This window comes from Gymnogyps californianus, chromosome 4, assembly GCF_018139145.2.
Source record: "Gymnogyps californianus isolate 813 chromosome 4, ASM1813914v2, whole genome shotgun sequence".
In the NCBI taxonomy this organism is placed as follows: Eukaryota; Metazoa; Chordata; class Aves; order Accipitriformes; family Cathartidae; genus Gymnogyps; species Gymnogyps californianus.
In genome coordinates, this window is record NC_059474.1 from 8,425,971 (window position 1) to 8,445,612 (window position 19,642).

Genomic DNA, 19,642 nt, shown 5'->3' on the forward strand with positions numbered 1-19,642 from the left:
GCAGACTTTGGATTTGCAAATTGAAAAGCAGCAAAACTGTTGGCCAGTTAACAGTGCTTCATGCTTGGTTAGAAAATTTGCTAATTTAAACCAATTAGCCAAGTGTTTCACTTATCCCAGCTTTAAAGAAAGAATATTTAAAATAGCAAGTTTTTCCCCTACGCCTATTTTAAGAACCTAGATATAGCCTAAACATTAAATACTTGTATATTCTTACAGTTGGCTGTCTAAACTAAGTTTTAGAGTAATCAACAGATAAAAGATTTGCTGAGTAGCTTTAAAAGTTGCAAACCCAAATAGTTGTACATGTTCCATGCCCAAAGTATGTCATGGATTATCCTGTTTATTTGGATCTTATTTAAAGGACACCCTATTGTCTCAAAATCATTTAACTGTGCAGACAGCTGGCCTATTCAAACAACATGTTTTATTAGAATTCCTCTGTCCTTCCTCCTCCATTCTTTCAGATGGGTACAACCACATACTGTGCTTTGCCTTAAGCATGTAAGCTCTTCAAGGCAGGGACCATCCATAATTCAATGCAAGTAAAATAGCCAACACAATGGGATCCAGATAATGTTTGAAACTCCTAGCATCACTGTAGGACAATTTGCTAGCTTGGACTGGCCTGATTTTTAAAAATCCTTAGGAAGCTTTCTCCCAGGCTGGGAGGCTGGTTTAAAGTTTACTGTAAAAAACAAAAGTCAAGAGTTGCACATGTGTTTTAATTGTTTACATGGTAGTAGTATATAAGATAAAATACCATTTCCCTTTGAAACCTCACACAAACCAAGATTCACATTTTACAGGGAATCCCACTGAGCAAATAAAAATCCTCCATGCTTAAAGACACGACAGAACATGCAAAATTTCAAGTCCATCCCTTAATAAAGCAGTACAATGTTTACATATCAATAAGTGGCATTTTTGTTTTTGCTAGATACAACTTACTCTTCTTCTAATAGGACCAAGAGTGGAAAAGCAAATAACACTTGTATGAAAGCACTGGACTTCAACTTGTGGTTTGCATCATGCTGGATATTCTATGTGGCAACATATGTAAGAAGGTGTGTAAAGATGTGAGAGCTTTCTGCTAGCTGAGGAACCTGAAGATATGTTTAGCATGAAAAACAGCATTGCTGTGCTTCTGTACACCATAGCAGATATTGAACCAAAAAAAAAAAGTGTGTTACAAGGGCTTTTACTATGCAAAGCAGATCACAAGTACAAAACTAACAACCAGCTATTCCCAGTATTGTTCAAAGACCAGCTTAAACCAGCAGGCTCTACAACAGCATGCTCCATCCCCCTCACCTTATTTACAAAAGAAAGGCTGCTTGCTATACCAATTACCTCAGTAAAACACAGCTAAGGTTTCTGAAGAACTTACCGTTGATTTCGAAAGGGAACAAGCTGCCACTTTTGTTCAGCTTCTCAGATGAGTACTGAAATTAATCAGAAAAGAAGTTTTAACTGTGTGAAAGAGCATACACCTCAAGGAAACTGCATGCATTTTTCAGTTTCCCTATATGTGCATTTAACAACGTCTTTAAAAGGACAGGGTTTTGCTGGGTATCTTGAAGAAATTCCTGAACAGCTGATCTTTCTAAACAAAACCTCTGGCATTGAACTATTTGTAATGTTTTCTGATATATTGCTAAGTATCAAGCTATTTCAAGAGTTTCAATGTTACCCCATGTGAATAAACGGCAAAATTAAGAGTGATAATTCACCCTTAATGAAAAAGCTTTGATCCAATTCACATTTCAGTGGAGAGGAAATTAGTCAGACAATCGGGTTTCCATTTTCAATCTTAAGGGTAAAAAGCAAAACACTTCATCTTAAATTAAGAGTCAGGAATAGCTTTATCTAAATGAAGTACACAAACTCTTAAGGGTCCCCAGAATGAACATTGCCCAAACCAGGCTTTACTAGTATTTTACATTTTCTTAAGAATCAGTGTAGCAAAATGTCTTCTTATTTCCTAAAGTACAAAAGCCATCAAAAAAATCTTTCCTATCCAAAAGTCACCTTTTGCAGACTGACAGTTTTTGAAATCACAGTTTACTGGTGATGGTTCACTACTCAAACAATGCAAAAGCCATGCTTAAAACAAAGTTTGTGTGTTAAGGGCTTCAGAATTTATGATCAAGCTTCATCAGTAGCATCTGCACAGTAAGACAAGTTCATATGTAGAACGTCTTCCATTTTCTTAACTAATTTTACCTAGAAAATATTACTACAAAGGCATTCTTAAATAGTCTACATTTTTCAGACAAAGAACAGAGCTTGCTATCCAGCCTCCTAAAGAGGAGTTATAAATAAATGGCTTAAGGCTCCATCAGAGCCCAAGGGCCATTATTTATTCCCCCATCACCACCTCAGGATGGCGAGCAAGATTGCTTTAAAAAGAGCGACATGTTTCATGTGAACATTGTTTTTTGTGTATAGCCAGAGAACATAGCATTGTACATACACTTCCTTTCCAGATACAAAGTAAATTTTTAAACAAACATCCTTGGGCTACAAAGCTTTTCTTTCTTGCTGTATAGCAACACATGGAGCGCTAGTGACAACTTTTCATCCTTGAGCTCCACATATACAATACAAATCCTAAGTTATGGTAATATTCCCTTGGTGTTATTATTTTAGAGGTAGGAAATAATGGAACTCATGAAAGGACAGGACAGCAATCAGATTTTTAATCTTATTTTTTTAATCAACATCTGGATATGAGACATGCCATTTGATTTTACTTTATGCTTGCATCTGTAGATGCATTTATAACTTCCTTAAGAAGGCTAAGTTTTAAGTAAACAGCAGAACCCCAAGTTTGAGTCTCCATCGGATTTGCAGTTAATTAGCCCTATTCAAACCATCTGAAGTCTGCAACTTGACAGCAGGAGCAGCAGTCACTTTTACTAGTTTGCTTTTCATAACTGCAGTTGCCAGTTATATGGTATACACATATTAAAAGCTAGTATCAATTGTTTACTCTAAACAGCTACTAAGGTATCACATAGAACACAAGAGCACATTAAGATAACAGTAATAGTCACATTTCAGCTGTCCCTGAAGGAGAAACAAACAAACTACAGAGACTTAAAGATAAGGTTTTTCAGCAAATCCCTCCCTCTTCAGTTTTCCCCAAATGAAAGGCAATACCAGCCTATTCAACTATCAGATAGTAGCAAGGAAAATACATTTTTGGAACAGAATTCCATGTCAAAAAGTCTTAAAGCTAATGTATCTTGAATCACATGGAAAAGGGCAATAAGAATGACTTAATCCTAACACAGTAATTAGGGATGTTTAAAAGACTATTCACACAGGCTAAGATCTTGGATGCTTAGAAGGAACAGAACCTCAAGGACAACCGCATGTGGCAATTAGATTTATATTTAGTTTTTACAAATAGTTTTCAGCCAAATGCATCTTTAACAAGGTTCTCTTCATGAATGCCTTAGTTACTTGATTACCTGCACTGTAACCACCTTAAAAAGCCTTGTCCACCCGGTAGAGACTAAACTACTACATCTGAAAGCTGCAAAGTACTGAAAGCATTTTTCAAGGGGGGTATGTAAAAAGTGGGATCATACACACACGGACTATCTGTACTACAGAGAACGACTACAACGTTCTCTAACACAGACAGCAACCCCTATCACAAATAGAGCTATTTGTGATCAGCTTCTAGTGAAGTCAGTGCTCGGTGCTATGACAAAGCAGACATATTACAACCAAAACTTGTTTCCTTAAGTGATCATTTATACAGAATCCTGTTAAGTTACAGAAAAGTGCTAATTCTTTGGAGATTCAGACCAAAAACCCTCACTGAGAATGTCACACATGACATCATATGCAGAAAAGGGACAGTAAGCTGCACTATTTCCAGTAAAAGCTCAAGGCACTGAAATAAGGGGTGACTAAGGGGAGAATAAGTAAAGAATCTCCTTTACGATATATACTTGGCTTTCTATAACTGAAACTAAAAATACTTGGAAACACTATCTGGTAGTATATTTTAGCGGTCTGGAAGTCCAAACTTGAGTAGACTATCAAGCTGTAAATTGTTTATAGGAGGGAAGATCTTTTTATCTATACAGCACATGGCAGAAGTCCCACTAGATATTAGTGTAACAGGGCACTGAACCAGTTTATCAGCTCTCCTGGGTTGGCTACGCTCCACCCTCCTCCATTCATTCCCTTTGTGCTATGATCTACCTGAAGCTTCCTGAATGAAGAGCTCTTTTTTTATGACTATGCTTGCGAAGAGATTGCAATTGCTAAGAACCTTGACAGGGAAGTCTGCTACCCTGTGTGAAGGAAATCTTCCTTAGAATAAGGCCAAATTATTCAACAAGGTCATTTTCCTGAAGAGGAAACTGAAGAGGTCATGCACTTCCATCTTCCAACTACTGCTTTTTGAATAGATGTTAAACAAAACCACCAAGATCTGATGCCTCTTGAGAACGTTCCAGGGGAAAAAAAAAGCAGCACATTTTAAGATAGAGACACACAAAACAATGAAACAACAAGTTTCACCTAAGGTTGGAATTGTTTGCTTCAGGCAAGAAAGTGGATCTATTTTGAAACACTTGTTCAAAGTAGAACCTCTTTTGTGCATTTGGAGAGACTATGCTCAAAAGGAAAGGAATTGCATGGTATGACATTTAGGACAGCGCTGCAAGTTTCAGTTGGTTTACTGAGTCTTAACAGCTTTTCTTTTGTTAAAATATTCACTTAAAGAGACACCTAGTCTTGAACTGAGTAAATGGAACAGGCATGCAAGTGAGACTGACAATGAATTATAATTTACATCACTAATTTAAAAAGTGTTCTTTGCTAGCGAAAACCCAACTGTAACAAAAATAATTCTGGCTATTCTTCTATGTACACTCCAATCTACTACATTAAGAACTTCACAGCCTGTGTTATCTTCCTCGTTATTCTCAGAATGACTTCTTGCTCTTTATAATTTTAAAATTAATTTATTTAATTTCAAGGCATTTTCTCCAGTTTCCAAGTGTATCTGAGTTCCTCCAATTTATCAGCATTCTTCCCAAACCACAGAAAAGCCAGTGTTTATTATTCAAGTACTAATTTAACCACCACCACACAGATGTGACTTTCATTGTTTGAATAGGCTATGCCAGACCTCCCCATCTCTCTACCAAATACCCTCCAAATATGACTAGATAGGAAGGAGTGAGGAGAAGCATTTGGCCTTTTCTCAGAATGTGACAAAGTGATTAAGTCAAGTCACATCTTAGACTCAGCCCTCAAGTCTTTCGGCTAGTGGTTTTCCACCCAAGGAAGTCAGCCCAATTCCAAGTCTTTCAAACACAAGTCAGTTTCATAAAAATTAAAAATAATGGAAACCCACATGCACAGAAGGGGTTTATAGTAGAGCTTCTTCCTTCCACAAACGCTTGTCTGGAGATGCTCACATTTCCTTCTTAATACCACACCTTGAAGTCTTGCATCTCACACACTGTTACTTCACAAACCAATACTAGCTTCTACACAAATACCAAAAAAGTACAAGCTTAACCAGAACATACAGAAACACCCTCAAGACTCTTAAGTTAAGATTCAAGAGATCTATGTTCACGGAAATAGAGACCAACTATTTGATTTAATGATGCTGTCAACTCATGAAAGCCATAATAATCTTGCAGAACACCTCACTTGTGAGGCAGAGTCAACCAACCAGGGATACTATTCTACCTTGTGAGCTACAGTGTCCACTTGAGATAAAAGCTTGGGACAACCTTCCTGCTTCTACAGCAGGAAACCCAATCATTTGGTTTTTTCTGAAGCCAGGTGAAGCACAAGACTGTACAACATAACTGAGCATGCACCGGCCAAACGAATTACACCAGCTTGGAAAATTAGCATGTCGTTTAACAGAGCAGTAAAAGAAGCTACAGCCAGTATTTTACAACACTCACGCAACAGGTAAAGAAAGGTACTTGGTCATCATACAGCTTACACAAATGAAAAAGCTTACTATGTCCTATACATGTTGTCTTTACGCCCAGCTTGGCTAGCTGGAAGGTAAATAGCTTTGAAAGAGCTATTCTTTCTTTCATAACCCTCATTTATGAGCTGTATTACAGAATAGCTTTTCCCCAGCTATTTTATCTACTTATGCCAAGACAAACACTTGTACAGATGCACTGTGAAAGGTATCATGAAACTGATAAGGGTTAACATTAACCCAGGCAAGAAAGGTCAGTCTTAATCCTCAATCCGCTCACAAGATGATTCACCACATGGTCCCACAGAACTTTGTGCCAGCACAAGTAGTGAAAGGTGCAGGCAAGACCATTTCAGAATTTCTCTAAATTGCTGTTGCTATTAGAAGAAACTACAGCATTAACCTGAACTTCTTGCCAAAGAGGCTAAATGTGCTAGAGCTGATTCAGGATCCCCACTAGCAGTCTTTTTCCCTTATTAAAATTTAGCAGTTGTCTTTACTAGTGGAAAAAGCTTACTTTTTATTATCTTAGGTTCATGTTTTAGTCAAGAAGCCATCATTTGCTCCGATGAATTCTTTTTAGTAGGGAGCAACCTAGTTGCACACTTTTATTCACACTTGCTTCTCCATTTCCACACCTCACTTTGCCATTTCTGCACTTTTTCAAGCTGCCGTTGTGTACAAACAGAACCTGTTCCTGGCTGCAGAACCTATCTTCTGCAATAACTAAAGCATTTACAAAACCAATTGATGGATTAAAGGAGAAGAGGAGCAGGACAAGGGTGAGGACGAAACCACTGATGAGACATCTGCCATTTTCCACTCCACTCATTCTTTTTCATGCGTTATTTTAAGTACAGGTAAGGACAGGAATAAAAACAACCAACGTACAACACATTACAGCACGCCAACACACTCTTGTATAGACTCCACACAGTGTAAAAGCAGTAATACATCCTTGTCTGCTCTTACAAGTCTCTGGTCCAAAACCTACACTGACTATCAGTAAAAGGACAGCTCAGTTTCCAAATTTATGCAAACTTCAGTGCCTCAAAAACTAGAAATTACATGATGCCACTACAAGTTTAGAGGCAAGCACTGCTACTGGTTACAGGTCATCATTGGCACACATCTAGGCCCAGAGTTTACTTAACAAGTGCTGAGTTCGCCAGTTCAAGAACACAGCAGATTCCCCCACAAACTCCATATCCCAAGTGCTTCATCAAGCTAGCTGAAAGAAATGCAAGCTGAGTAAGCACTTCTATTCTAAGAGAGTTAACGTCATTCCAAGACCATATATATGCCTTTCAAGAAAAGCACATATTTAACGGAAAGATAGTAAAAACAAGTAAGTCATCAGAAGAACTCTAAATGGACCTGTTACAGTTTTAAAAATAAAACCATTTGATTAATGTCTACTATTAGACATCCTTAGTGGGCAAAGTACTGGGCAAAGGGTCAAGCACTTCACATATGAGAACTGCAGGTGCTTGTGCACAAACTCCACTGCATTCAGGATACGCTTCACCTGGTTTGGGCTTGTGGAGTAAATAAGGAAGCAGTTCAGCTACTTAAGTACAAGTTACAACAGAGGCAGAATCTTACTCCTAAAGTAACTGAACATGCTTCAGGTTCAATACTTGCATTATTTACTATTTTAAAAAATAATAGAACTAGAGCTGAACAATGCTGACATTCAGTCAAATTAATTTTTTTTGGTGTCCCATTGGTACCCTAAAGTTTGATCTACAGAAGGGTGCCACTGCAATTAAAGTCAGTGAAACAAGGCTAGTGCATTACATGAAGAATATGGTCTCAGGGTTCTCAGGTGGGCACCCAAAATTGACAGGAGACAATTTTGCATTACTTACTCTGCAGTAGATAATATCTCATTTCACAAGCAAGATGTGAAAAGAATAGATGCCTTAGCATCTGAATAGCATGCTTGAACCACACCACAGATCCACAGATTAAACCAGCAGAAAATAACCCAGTAAATATTACAAAACTTTTCAGAGCACCAGGCATCTGACACACTGATAAAGCAAGGATCTACTAGCATCAACGACAGTCTGGTAGTCAGTAACCTGACTTTCAGTTCAACCATATTTACCTGATGACCTGTTCTTCTGCCCAGTGCTGATAGTTACCTACATGGTGGTCACTGACTTTTGTAAGTAAATACTGTTGTCAGACATCAAGCATTTGGCTATACGAAGTGAAGAAAACTTCACCACATACCAGTACTTGTGTTTTTTGTTAGGGAAAAAGGAATCCCGAGAAGTTAATAACTCTTTTCAGTCATTAGAACACTATTTTGTTAAGAGAACAGGCTTTTCACTAACTGTTTAAAATGAAGCTGTAAGGTTAAAAAGATCATTAAAGTAAGAAAGCATCACTTCAAGAAGGACCATACACTGAAGTTTCACTTTCTTCCCTTACAACTCTCATCCACCTTGCAAACCAGTCCTAACTTAAATGGCTGAATTCTGGCTGATCGACATTCTTGAATTTGTTATGTAGTTTTGAGTTACTTTTAATCTGCTTTGCATTTCACATTTACATGTTATTTTGGTAGATCCTTACCAGATTAATATTGTATGTTTTACACCTCAGATCATCCAAGCTCTGGTTCTGCAGCTTTTCTGTTATTAGTGTTACCATGGTAGTTGTTCCTTTTCCACTGCTCACACGGAAGTGTTGGAGGCTCTTCGGTCTCTTGTTTCAGTACTCATGAGCCATTTCTGTTTTGGTTTAAAGTCTTGAGATTTATGCTTCCATCTTATTGCCAAAGTTTATTTCCAAATGCTGTCAGTGTATCATGTCTGATTTTCTGTAAAATTGGGACAGAAAAAGGAAAAAGTCAGAAAAATTCTTGTGTACATCATAATTAGTGTTGTAATAACAGGAGTCGTGTTTGGACCATTCATTCGTGCAAGTATACCACTCTGTGACCAATACTATCGCCTGGCCTTTCAAATTACATGTCTATTCATGAAAGAATACTCCCATTGAGATTTCATTGATTACAACTTCAGAAGGGAGATGAGACTCATACACAGTAAAGATCAGGATATTATTTGGCCATTTCCTACTATTACACCGATTCTATCTAGAATTTTTATCCAAGGCAGAAGGAAAGACTTAAGCTTTCCCTCATTTAAACTACTACTGAAGTCTTAGCCAGGTATACTAGAACAGCATATGAAACATTCAGGTACTTACCATACTGTTCTGTATGTTTAACACTATTTGCCATTTTAAGACATTCTACCATATTGTTTCATCACTAAACCCTTCTTAAAAGAAGAGTAGAGCAGTGGGTAGCTCTAATACTATATCCACTTCCCAAACTCTCAGCTACTTTTAAGTATATTCACTGTGCTTTTTCTGTTTTAAAGGTTATGTAATTGCTACCTGTCAAACACCAGATCTTAAACTTGTAAGCAGGACAGATTACCATACACATAAAAGTATCACTGACAAAAGCTTAGATATCTTTGTTCTGTGAGCAGTCACCTAAATCAAAAGCACTGGGTTCACCGGCTGCCTCTTTCTATCCTAAACATCCTCTACATAATTTCTTCCCCTCTCTCTCTTCCCTCAACATCAGTAAGTCTTAACTGCTGCAATATCATTCCTCACTGTCTTCCAAAAGTCTTTATTAGCTGGTTATTTTTACCACAGCAAATGGACCTCTGTACTTTCCTCAATTCCAGCTCATTCTTCCAGTTCTCAAGAACCAGGAAAAAAAACACAGGACTTCAGCTTCTTCATTTTCCTTCTATCATCAAATCTTGCAGGCTCACCACAGTCCTTAAATTCACTTCCAATTTTCAAAACCAAGTCTACATGAGTATTAATTGTAATTTCTTCACGCTACCTTCAACGAACTCCTCTTCCCATAACTTTGCCTTACTGTGTTAAAGACATCTTTCCTCAACTCATGCAGATGATCCATTAATGACATGCATTAGCCATTCTTGTTTATGATTTAAGTTGGTTGAACATATTCAGTGACTCTTATGGAATTAAAAAAAGGGGGGGAAGAGACCCACACACAGGTATTTCCAAATTTAAACACAGCAACATGAGCCTTGGGGAAGGAACACTGCTTCTGCTAGGACCAGAAGTTTACTTCCATTTGCTAGGTTTTAAAGTCTACAGTAAAAAAGAGAATAACAGAAAATAATAATTTTAAATGAATGTTTCCATAAAATATTGCCTCTCTTCCACACTGGTACTTATCAGTTGTTTAAATAACCATTAGTAGCAAGAAAAAAAGCCACTGGAGTCCATGACCCAAGTTAAACCCATCTAAAACTAAGATATTAATAGTATTAATGGTAATGTTAGATTATCTTTTAAATCTGTTGCCTTTGAGTACATCCTCAAATATGATTTTCATATGCTAACCATACACTATTTCACCTTCACAGAAGTCTGCTACATAACAGCCTCCCTTAGCCTGAGAGCTGTCCCACAATCATAACTTCTGCCCATCTTTTGGCTTCATTCTCATATGTACTTTTATTTGCTACATGATACGATGCTTACAAGTGCTCCTCAACCATAAATAATGCTACCTAGGTATCTGGAAATTCCACTGGTCTATTTTTACTGAATGCGTCCTATCTTTCAGGAAAGCACCCAACTACTTGAAATATTTACCACGTCTTGTTCTGAAATGACACCAAGTAAAATATCAAAACCACTCAAGTTCATATACTCAATGGTAAAAGTTGCATATACCCTTTTCAATGTAAGCATCTGTCAAAGCAAAGTGCGGTTCATGAAGTGCTATGCAAGTTTAAGGGCAAGTGTGTAAACATAGCAGTATTTAGAGTAGCACAATCAAACATTGTAATGTCCCTTTTAAACCTCATAAAGTTTAAACTAGATCTAGAAATCCAGAATAGAAGTCAAAAGAAAGGCTGACTAAGGTCAGAAATTGTCCATATACACACTGAAAATATACTGAAGCTGAGGAGCTTAGTAACTGGCACAAAGACTTTCAGACTCATTTTAAGGATTAAGATTTCCACAGCTAAGAGGCTACTATTAAGAACCAGCTGAAAAGTTCAGCAGGTGTTTAATTACATTTCTGTTTGGAAGGGCCATAAGAATTTGTGTGGTTTTTTCCTCAAGGAAAAAAGCAAATCCAGTAAAACTACCAAAGACAGGGGAGGAACAACATTTTGGTCTGTAATCATTTAACTATGATGTAGTTATATTTTGCTTAGTTCTCCTAATCTTTAAATGTTTCACTGAAATTTTAAGTCAGCATAATAGAAGCTAGAATAAGGAGACAATAGACAGAAGGATATTAGTCTTTAGCTAATGAACCAACACATTCAGTTGCATGAAAGGATAAAGGGGAGGCAAATGAAATCACAGAAGCTGAATTGTACAGTTATCCACATTCTTAAATCCTACCAGCTACCGAAAGTAATACTTGAGAGTTGCAACCATTCAGGCCCTTTCTGACAGTGTGCAACCCAATCAGTTCTGAAACACAAGCAAAGTGGAAATTCCAAAAAAAAGTTTCTAAGACTAATGCTGGTCCAAAGCAAGCCACCAGGCTAGGCATATGTGTGGACATCAGTACTAACTGTTTTACACTACAAGTCTGTTCCTACTGGGCAGTCCTTATTGCTAATGATGACATAACGAATGTTTAAGTGGAAAAAGTGTTACCATCATCATGCTTCTACCAATGAAAGCCATTCTAGGTTGCAGCTTGATAACACCTCAGCCGCTATCACAACTGCCAACACATTTTCTTCTCTGGCTATTTGTTGCCCACAGCAGTATGCCAGCACAAGTGTTTTTGCTACTACACAGAGAACTAGATCAAGGCATTTTTATAGTTGGATAAAAACAAAACACTTCCTTTTGTTTCTGGGAAAGGTTGTTTTCCAGCTGGATCAGTTCCCCAGTCTGGTTTGCCGTGAACTGGACACAAACGCTTGTGTGGGCACACTGTGGGATGCTGACGCTGCTTATCGAGGTACACATCCAACTACAGCATCAGGAAAAAAAAAGAAAAAAGCCACACAAGAAAGCCAGTTGTCATCAGCATTTCTCACACTGAGCCATGCAGATTCTTCTATAATTAAGAATTAGTTGTCCCCTTCCAAAGCATGGTTTGAGCATGTTTTGCTCCTATTTTCCTTTTCCAATTCATACTGCTTTGACTAGTCAAACTTACCAGCTCAAAGTGATCTGGAATTGCCCCTGCAGCCTCAGCACCTTAACTCAAAGTGACCAAAGTCCTGGTTCACTCTAGTTGAGCTATTTATACTCTACCAGGAATTGCTTCCCTCATCTTTGCTAATTAATATTGGCTGTTAGGAGACAAGAGATTCTTAAGAGTCACTCTAGCTTCACTGTGGTGGTGTCATTTTAAAACTTCATCAATATACATTTTCAAGCCTTACAAGCTTTTATCCCTCGATACCTCCTAGAAGGAAGTTCCTTACACTTCAGAAAACTCCTCATGGTATTTTCACATTTTTGGGTTTGTTTGTTTGTTTCAAGATCCTCTGCTGTGGTATGTATTTAATGTACCCACAGAGACAGTAAGCTGTTTGTTTTATGTACTTTTTCCACCATGCTCTCCTTCCAGAGCTGGTTAAAGGCAGCTAACTTTTTCAGTCTCTCCTTATCATGCCCTTTATGCTTATCAGGCTGAATCCCTCTCAAACTGCTCAGCACTTCAAACTAATTGGATTTTCAGTAATAGGAACCATTTGACCATCCTTGTTAGGGCAACGTGGATCCTGCTGAATTTGCATTTCTTCAGCTGCCTCACAGCACAGTTCTTAGCACAATCAAGTTCTGCCTACCATTGCGAGTACATGCCCCACTTTCTATACAACATGTAAGCGTACCCCAAAGATACACACCTCTGCTGTCACCAAGTCTCTACAGGTAGCAGCTGAGCCAGGCATGCAAGTTCAAACACTAAGATCCTCCAAGCCTTGAGGTAATAATAATAGCCCTTGGAGCTCCAAGTTGGATGAAGTCCTAAAAGATTATGGCCATCTCTCCCTTAGCACACCATCCTTTATGGAGCCTGATTAGGTAGAAGAGTGAGAAAGCTGAGCCATCCAAGGTAAACACATATAACAAAAGATGTTAGTCAGTCTCTGTCCTGGGAGAGACTTAATCTTACTAGGATCTCCTTAAGCTGGGGGGTAGAGAAGCTATTTTTATTGCTGAAAGGTAGACTAATGAAAAGGAATAAGATAAATGGAATATTAAAAATCAAACTCCAAATGCAAGCCAAAGCTAACATTCCTCACAGTTGCAGAATGAGCTGTGATGGAATCAGTATCACCATTATCTCTGATTTAGAACTCTGTTCTATGACACATTCTGAAGTCTGAGAAAAGTAAAGATTTATTGTTCTACCTCTATAGTACTACTAAAGAATAGATGTTTTATTTCTTTAAAAAGTTTAGACACAAGTAGTAATGAGTTGTAAAATCTCTGCCAAAATTAAGGGTGGCGATAGAAGAAAAGAAGCGCTCGTGTCACAATTCTGTATCTTCTCAGTGACGTCACTGGGGTCTTTTTTGGGAAGACTGCTAAAAATATGGATTACCCAACACCCCAGTCAATTAAAGGATGTCAGAGGCTCATCCAATTTGACAACCTGCTTTCAAAGAGATGAAGAGTCCTGATGAAGAACATAAAGCCAATTCAAAAAAATCTCTTCTTGGCTCTAAGAAAGTAAGGCAGCCAGACTCATTTCCAACCCACTCCTCCTCCTCTGCATCCTGCAGGACAAAATGTTCCAGTAACAGCTCATCTCACTGGGAAAATTTACATTTGTTTGAAACACTTCTAACAATTTCTCCTCTGTCTCTGGAAGTTCCATCTTGGATAAAGAAGAAAAGATCACAAGATTTTAGATGATATCCCCACAACACAAATGTAGGTGTTTCTTGATGATCGCATTTCCATTTTTTCTGCCTATGGGACTAAAATTACCCAGTGAGAACACAGAAGGTTGTTCTCTCTTTTCTGTTCCTTCACATTGTTTCCTACTCTTCACTCAGCTACACGGAACCCTTATTACCAACAATCCCATAAAGACATGCTTAGCCAGCTCCCAGCAGAAGAAAAGGATTAACTAGAGTCAAAATTCCAATTCGGATAAGTAGGTCCTTTAAAATATTATCTCTGCTTCAGCAAGCCAAAGCAGCTAATCACCCCAGCACTACTAACTCCAGATCTAGATGATTTTGCTACTAGACTCTAGATGAAAGATGTGATTTTTTGCCTCCTGGCACTTTCTGCAGCGTCCAATAAGAATTTCAAAATTGAAACATCACACAAAACTGATCAAGTTTTAACACAGCATTGTCTGTCCCATCCTGGTTATGCTTGAAGCAAGACTAAGTTGGAAGACCAGCTTTTTAGAAACTGCTAAACTAATACTTTATGCTATCTGAAAAGAGCTACATAGTGTCTAGTTTCTTGTAATGCAAAATTCCAGCTTCCAAATGGAAAGAGAACATTCTACTCCTAAAACTACACATTATTTACCACAGTGCTAAGAAGTTCACAGGGAGGCTAAGCATTCTTTGTAACATAAGTCTATTATTAATAACATTTAGCCCAGAAAGGTTCTTGATAGCAGGCATTTAAAGAGAATTATTTGGACTCTATCCTTTTCAGCACTAATCTGCAGAGTGGTTATTCTGCAACCTTCCAAAATTCCACATCACGTCTTAAAAAAAAAAAAAAAAAAATCAGAGTTTTAATTAAAAAGTTTCCTGCAGCTATAGCATTATCCATCAATGTTTTGGGGGATAGGTACTAGAGGGGGACACCTCAGTTTCCAGCATGTTATACTTCAGGGGTCCTCTCAATGCACAATTAACTAGCGCTTCTATTTTCTGAGGTTCTCTCCAGAAAGTTTAAAAACAGTGTATTAGAACAAGTGTTTCTGACCAAAAGGGTTCAAAGAAAGAACAGAGTTTATAACCCTGGTTTGTATTCTGTAGAAATTGTTTCACAACCATCTAGCAAACCCTGTTTAAATAGTAGTTCCTCTCCCTGAAGAGTTCATCTGTGACAAAATAAGGTAAGGCTGAACGACACTCTCTACACATGCTAGAACTCAAAATGAAGCCAAAGAAGTTAGTTCCAACATTTGCAGTTCAGAGTTTCTTTTAAAGACTGAAGAGATATTTCTTGAGCTACAGAATCTCTTGGCTTTCTCCATGCAGTGCTTTCATAAGCCAGTTTTTATTAGAAGGAAGCCTCAATATTATGAGGTGTTCAAGCCTGGATTAAGGTTGCCACAACTCCAGCACAAAACTGCAAAAAAGGACAAGAAAAATACGCTAGACGGCATCCTTTATATTAACTCATGGCCACTGCAGTCAAGTTTCTCAGATATTCCACGGGCTCCGGAAGCACAAGCAATATCAAGAGCTCAAAACTCTGCTGAAGAACATACCTCACTTAATGTGCAAGACAGGACTGTATTTCACCATTCTAAGGTTGAAAAGCTAGGATTTGGGTTGTTATTGCCTCCAGAGATAGATGCGAATAAATATTAGGTCCACTTGCCTCAAATGCAGAAAATCACTATGGAGCCCAGAATTTCACTGTTTTGACCCTAAAGCATCATCATTCTAACACCAACTGGTCACTGAGACAGCTGTAACAAAATATAAACTGTTACTAAAATAAGGCTGCATCCTACACACTCATTTCTACTCCATCTCCCACACTTCAGGTGTGAGAGCTCCTATGAGAAGGAAGCAAAGCCTCAACCATCACATACAGCCTTTGGACTCCATTTTACTTAAAATGCAACACATTTCAGCAAATCCCTTGAACTCAAAGGGACCAAGTAGTACTCAGAGTTTTCTGATTGAAAAAACAGACCTTGTTCAAAGCCTCCCGTGTGAGACGGAGAAAACCTGCAAGCAGAAGCACCAGAAGTAAACTAAGAGAATATCCTGGCTTAAGATGGTGGTTTCCAGTTCGCAAAATTCACAGCCAGATGATGTGCTGGAAAGAGGTTAAAGGTAATACTTTGGTGTACAGATTTCTCATTCTTCAGATGCAGAATTCATCCAGCTTGGCTGAGAAACACATACAAAATAAAGACCTAAAATTGTTTAATAAAATTTGAATTGGAAACGGAAGATTTTACTCTGTTACACGATGAACTGTTGTCTGTAACAAATACACTACCCTTTATTTCTCAAGTTACCATCAGGTGGTTTGGGGTTTTTTTTAAACCAAGAGGAAAGTCTCCTTCCAGAAAGGCAAAGGAAGGGTGGAGACAGGGGATGTTAAAGCCTTTGTCACAGCAACAGAAGTGGTGGAGAAGTAAGCTCAAAAGACTTTTTCCAGGTCATACCTAATTAAAGCAGGGAATGTATTGCCACAGAAAACTAAGGCTAAGAACTCAACCCAGCCAGAGGTTAAAGCATTTATTATTGCCAGCTCATATCAGTAAGAAGTCTCATCAGTCTCCCAGGTTTAAACCTGGCTTTCAGACTTGAGGAAGACCTAACATTCACATCACAGCCAAGTCATCCTGCATCTTTTAAAGTATCTTTGTCAGACAGGACAACAGATGAGCTGTGCCTTGTCTCTGATCCTGTACAAAGATGCGTTACTTACATTCTCTTTCCTAAAATAATCTACCACTATTTAAATGTCAGACAAGGATGTCATTAATTTTGCTGAAGGATATTTACATCTACCATGTTTGGAGTTCCATTTGAATTAGCCATCAGCGCTGGCCGGTGGCGAGTCGTCTCCCTGCAGCATGCGATTTGGGCTCTCTTTCCTCCTCAGCGTTACTGCAGAAAGCACAAGACTACGATGCACAGTGCTGAGGAACAGGAAGTCTGGTCTGCTGAGGCTTTTATACATGAACGCCAAGCCCTTTGCTTTTGCCAGAATTATGAACGAAATGTGCTAACAGTCATTATTTCAAGAATACGCTAGCTCAAACTAAGAATTACTGCCTGTTTAAGTAGTTCAGAACAAAACCTAGGGGGCAATCACCACTTAAGAGTATTACTGCAACTTTCAGTCTATGATATTACTGAAAGCTTGGAGCTCAGGTCCTACACAAATTATTTCCACCTCCACATACTGTTTTTATAAATATTCTATTTAAAACCAATGGAAGTATTTATTTCGTATACAAAGCCTCCAGTAAGATACAAAATTCAGACTCACTGTAAATAATAATTTATACAGAGAATATTAGTGTTTGAAGAAATATATATACCACCAGCCTAAGCCTACCACACTCCCACTAAAGCAAGTGATCCAGATTATACAAGACCCACAAGATTTTATTTTACTCTAAAGCTTGTGAAAAAAACCCACATAGATGAAGATTAACTGGCCCTACTAGTGAGGTATTTGCTTCACTCCATCAGTTAGAGAAAAGCCAGGGGAAAAAATAAAGATAAGCAGTAGTATCACCTACTTCCTCTTAGTGTTTGCCCTGAAAAATGAGAAGAGTCAAACATGCACATATACATGCTTTAAAAATACTCAGGCCTGAAAAACACGTAGGACTGACCCTTAACTTGTATGGCAGTAACAATGATGATTACTCCATGCACATCCTGCTCCCCCATGACAGACTGAAATAATATCAGTACTGAAGTACTGTTCTATTACCAAACCCTATGGGCTTGGAGCTGAGGGATTATACAAATCTCTTCCATACATCCTGCTCCCAAAACACAAACAGCTAATAAACCTCCTCCTATTTGCCTTCAGGTTCATTCTGAAGAGTTTCAGACATCTGGTTGGCTTGTTTAAAATAAAAAGCTCAACTAGTAGGTTTGTTTTTATGATCCCGAGTGTGAAATGTTCTTGCTGGAGGCCTGAGGCCAGGTGAAAAACACTTGTGTTAAGATGCTACTTCACAGCATTTCAGGGATCTAATGAGCTATACAATCTGCACACAGGGAAGTCTCCCCAACATTAGCTTGCATACAACTATGGAAATTAAAAACAAGGAACCTATGGTAGTCCAAATATTTTTCATTGAATAGTACAGCTGGTGAACTGCAGATACTACTAAATTTAGAACTCAAGCACTTAGCAGTATTCCATAAATATCCATACATCTCAATGCTTACAGTAACATGAAATAAACTTCTCCGAGCCTTACTGTCCTAATTCTTCATACTACGAGTAATATTTCCCTCTCATGACAAAGTACTATGCCCATTTTAGTGGCATAAGAAAAGTTTCAGTCTTTGTCTCAAAATTATAACTCTGCAGAAGATCGTGGTGCAACTGTACTGAATGAGCACATGTATGTGCGTACCCTTATTTTAGCAGTTTATGACAAATACACTGTTTACATATTTTCACATAAAACCCAAAAGTCTAAAAAAGAAAGCAAATTACAGGAAGAGCTATACAAGAGTAAAGTTCTTTGCAGGCTTGCGTACAGTAGTTAAAGCTTTCTGCTATATTATCTATCTTGAAAGAGCACGGAAATGCTTTGAACAGATACGAGATATGGTGCGTAACAGACAAACAAGTTCCCTCTCGTGGCCCAAACGTGGCTGACCATCCATAATTTGTTACTCAAGAAACTTGAATTCATCTGGCAGGAGACACCACCTCAAGAGGTGGCACACTCAAAGACCACCTCAAGTTTTACAATACCCATCTAGTTACACGATCCATTAGAATTCAGAAAAAAAAGCCTAAATACCACACAGCTTTCAAGTAGCAAGAATTTTCTTTAACATAAAGAGGTCTCAGATATCACACTACAAATACCAAAATTGAATGCTAGTTTGAAGAATTTGTTATTGTTGCTCTTTACTTTGCCAAACTACAGTTCATATCAATTTTATTATTTGTTGGTTTCCAACATTTTGCACATCCCATGAGTTTTCAAATGGTGAAGTCTCTGAAAAGATCTGCACTACATATATGCTGCTCTATTACATGTGAGCCCTCAGTAACAGTCCATAAATGCTCCAAGTATGAGCAGACCACAAATTAAAGTCCATTAAAATAATGGAATGAAATACAAAGACAAAAACAGTACATATGTCAATATTGTGCTTTCAGCATTCGATTCAGATATTACTTCAAGAGTCACCAGGGACATCCCTCTTGCCAGACTTAAGGTACTTCAATAAAATTAGTTCAGTTGAGCTATGCAGGTCTTACTAGTTCAGTAGACCATTCCAAAAGCAAGATAACTACTTTCTCTGTCCATGCATTCAGCCTTCAACAGCACACCGAACAGCTGGATTCAGGAAACACTGTGCTAGAGGTCAAAACACAAACCAAGGAGTACACAATTGCAGTAGATATTTAGAAAAAGCATTTGTAACAATTACATGAACTAAAAGAAATCTCATGAGACAAACAGTTACACCATGTAAGAGAAGACAACTATGTTAAGTCAGAAAAAAAACCAGTGAACTCTATTTTAACTACATCCTGTGATTTTTTTTTTCTTTCAGTATTTAAAGAAAGACCTTCTGCTCGATGAAAAAGCTCAGTATTTTCACTGTGTACTACCTCAACACTATCAGATGTTTAATGAATGAGTCATTAATTCTACAAGCAAGTTCTGTGGAAAGATTCATTTGCCAAAGTGGATTCATAGAAGTCTCTAGGACTCCA

General features: G+C 38.0%; 1 protein-coding gene across 3 annotated transcripts in view; it reads right to left on the minus strand.

Moving 5' to 3' along the window:
• The window catches only part of FAM53A (family with sequence similarity 53 member A), a 72,537-nt gene that overhangs the window by 41,749 nt on the left and 11,146 nt on the right, over positions 1-19,642 (minus strand). For all 3 annotated transcript variants that reach the window (XM_050896267.1, XM_050896268.1, XM_050896266.1), the window contains exons 2-3: positions 8,570-8,816; positions 1,391-1,445 (exon numbers count right to left, since the gene is read on the minus strand). In XM_050896267.1, the coding sequence (XP_050752224.1) occupies positions 1,391-1,445; positions 8,570-8,647 (133 nt within the window). In that variant the 5' untranslated portion in view covers positions 8,648-8,816. The remainder of the gene's footprint in view (positions 1-1,390; positions 1,446-8,569; positions 8,817-19,642) is intronic.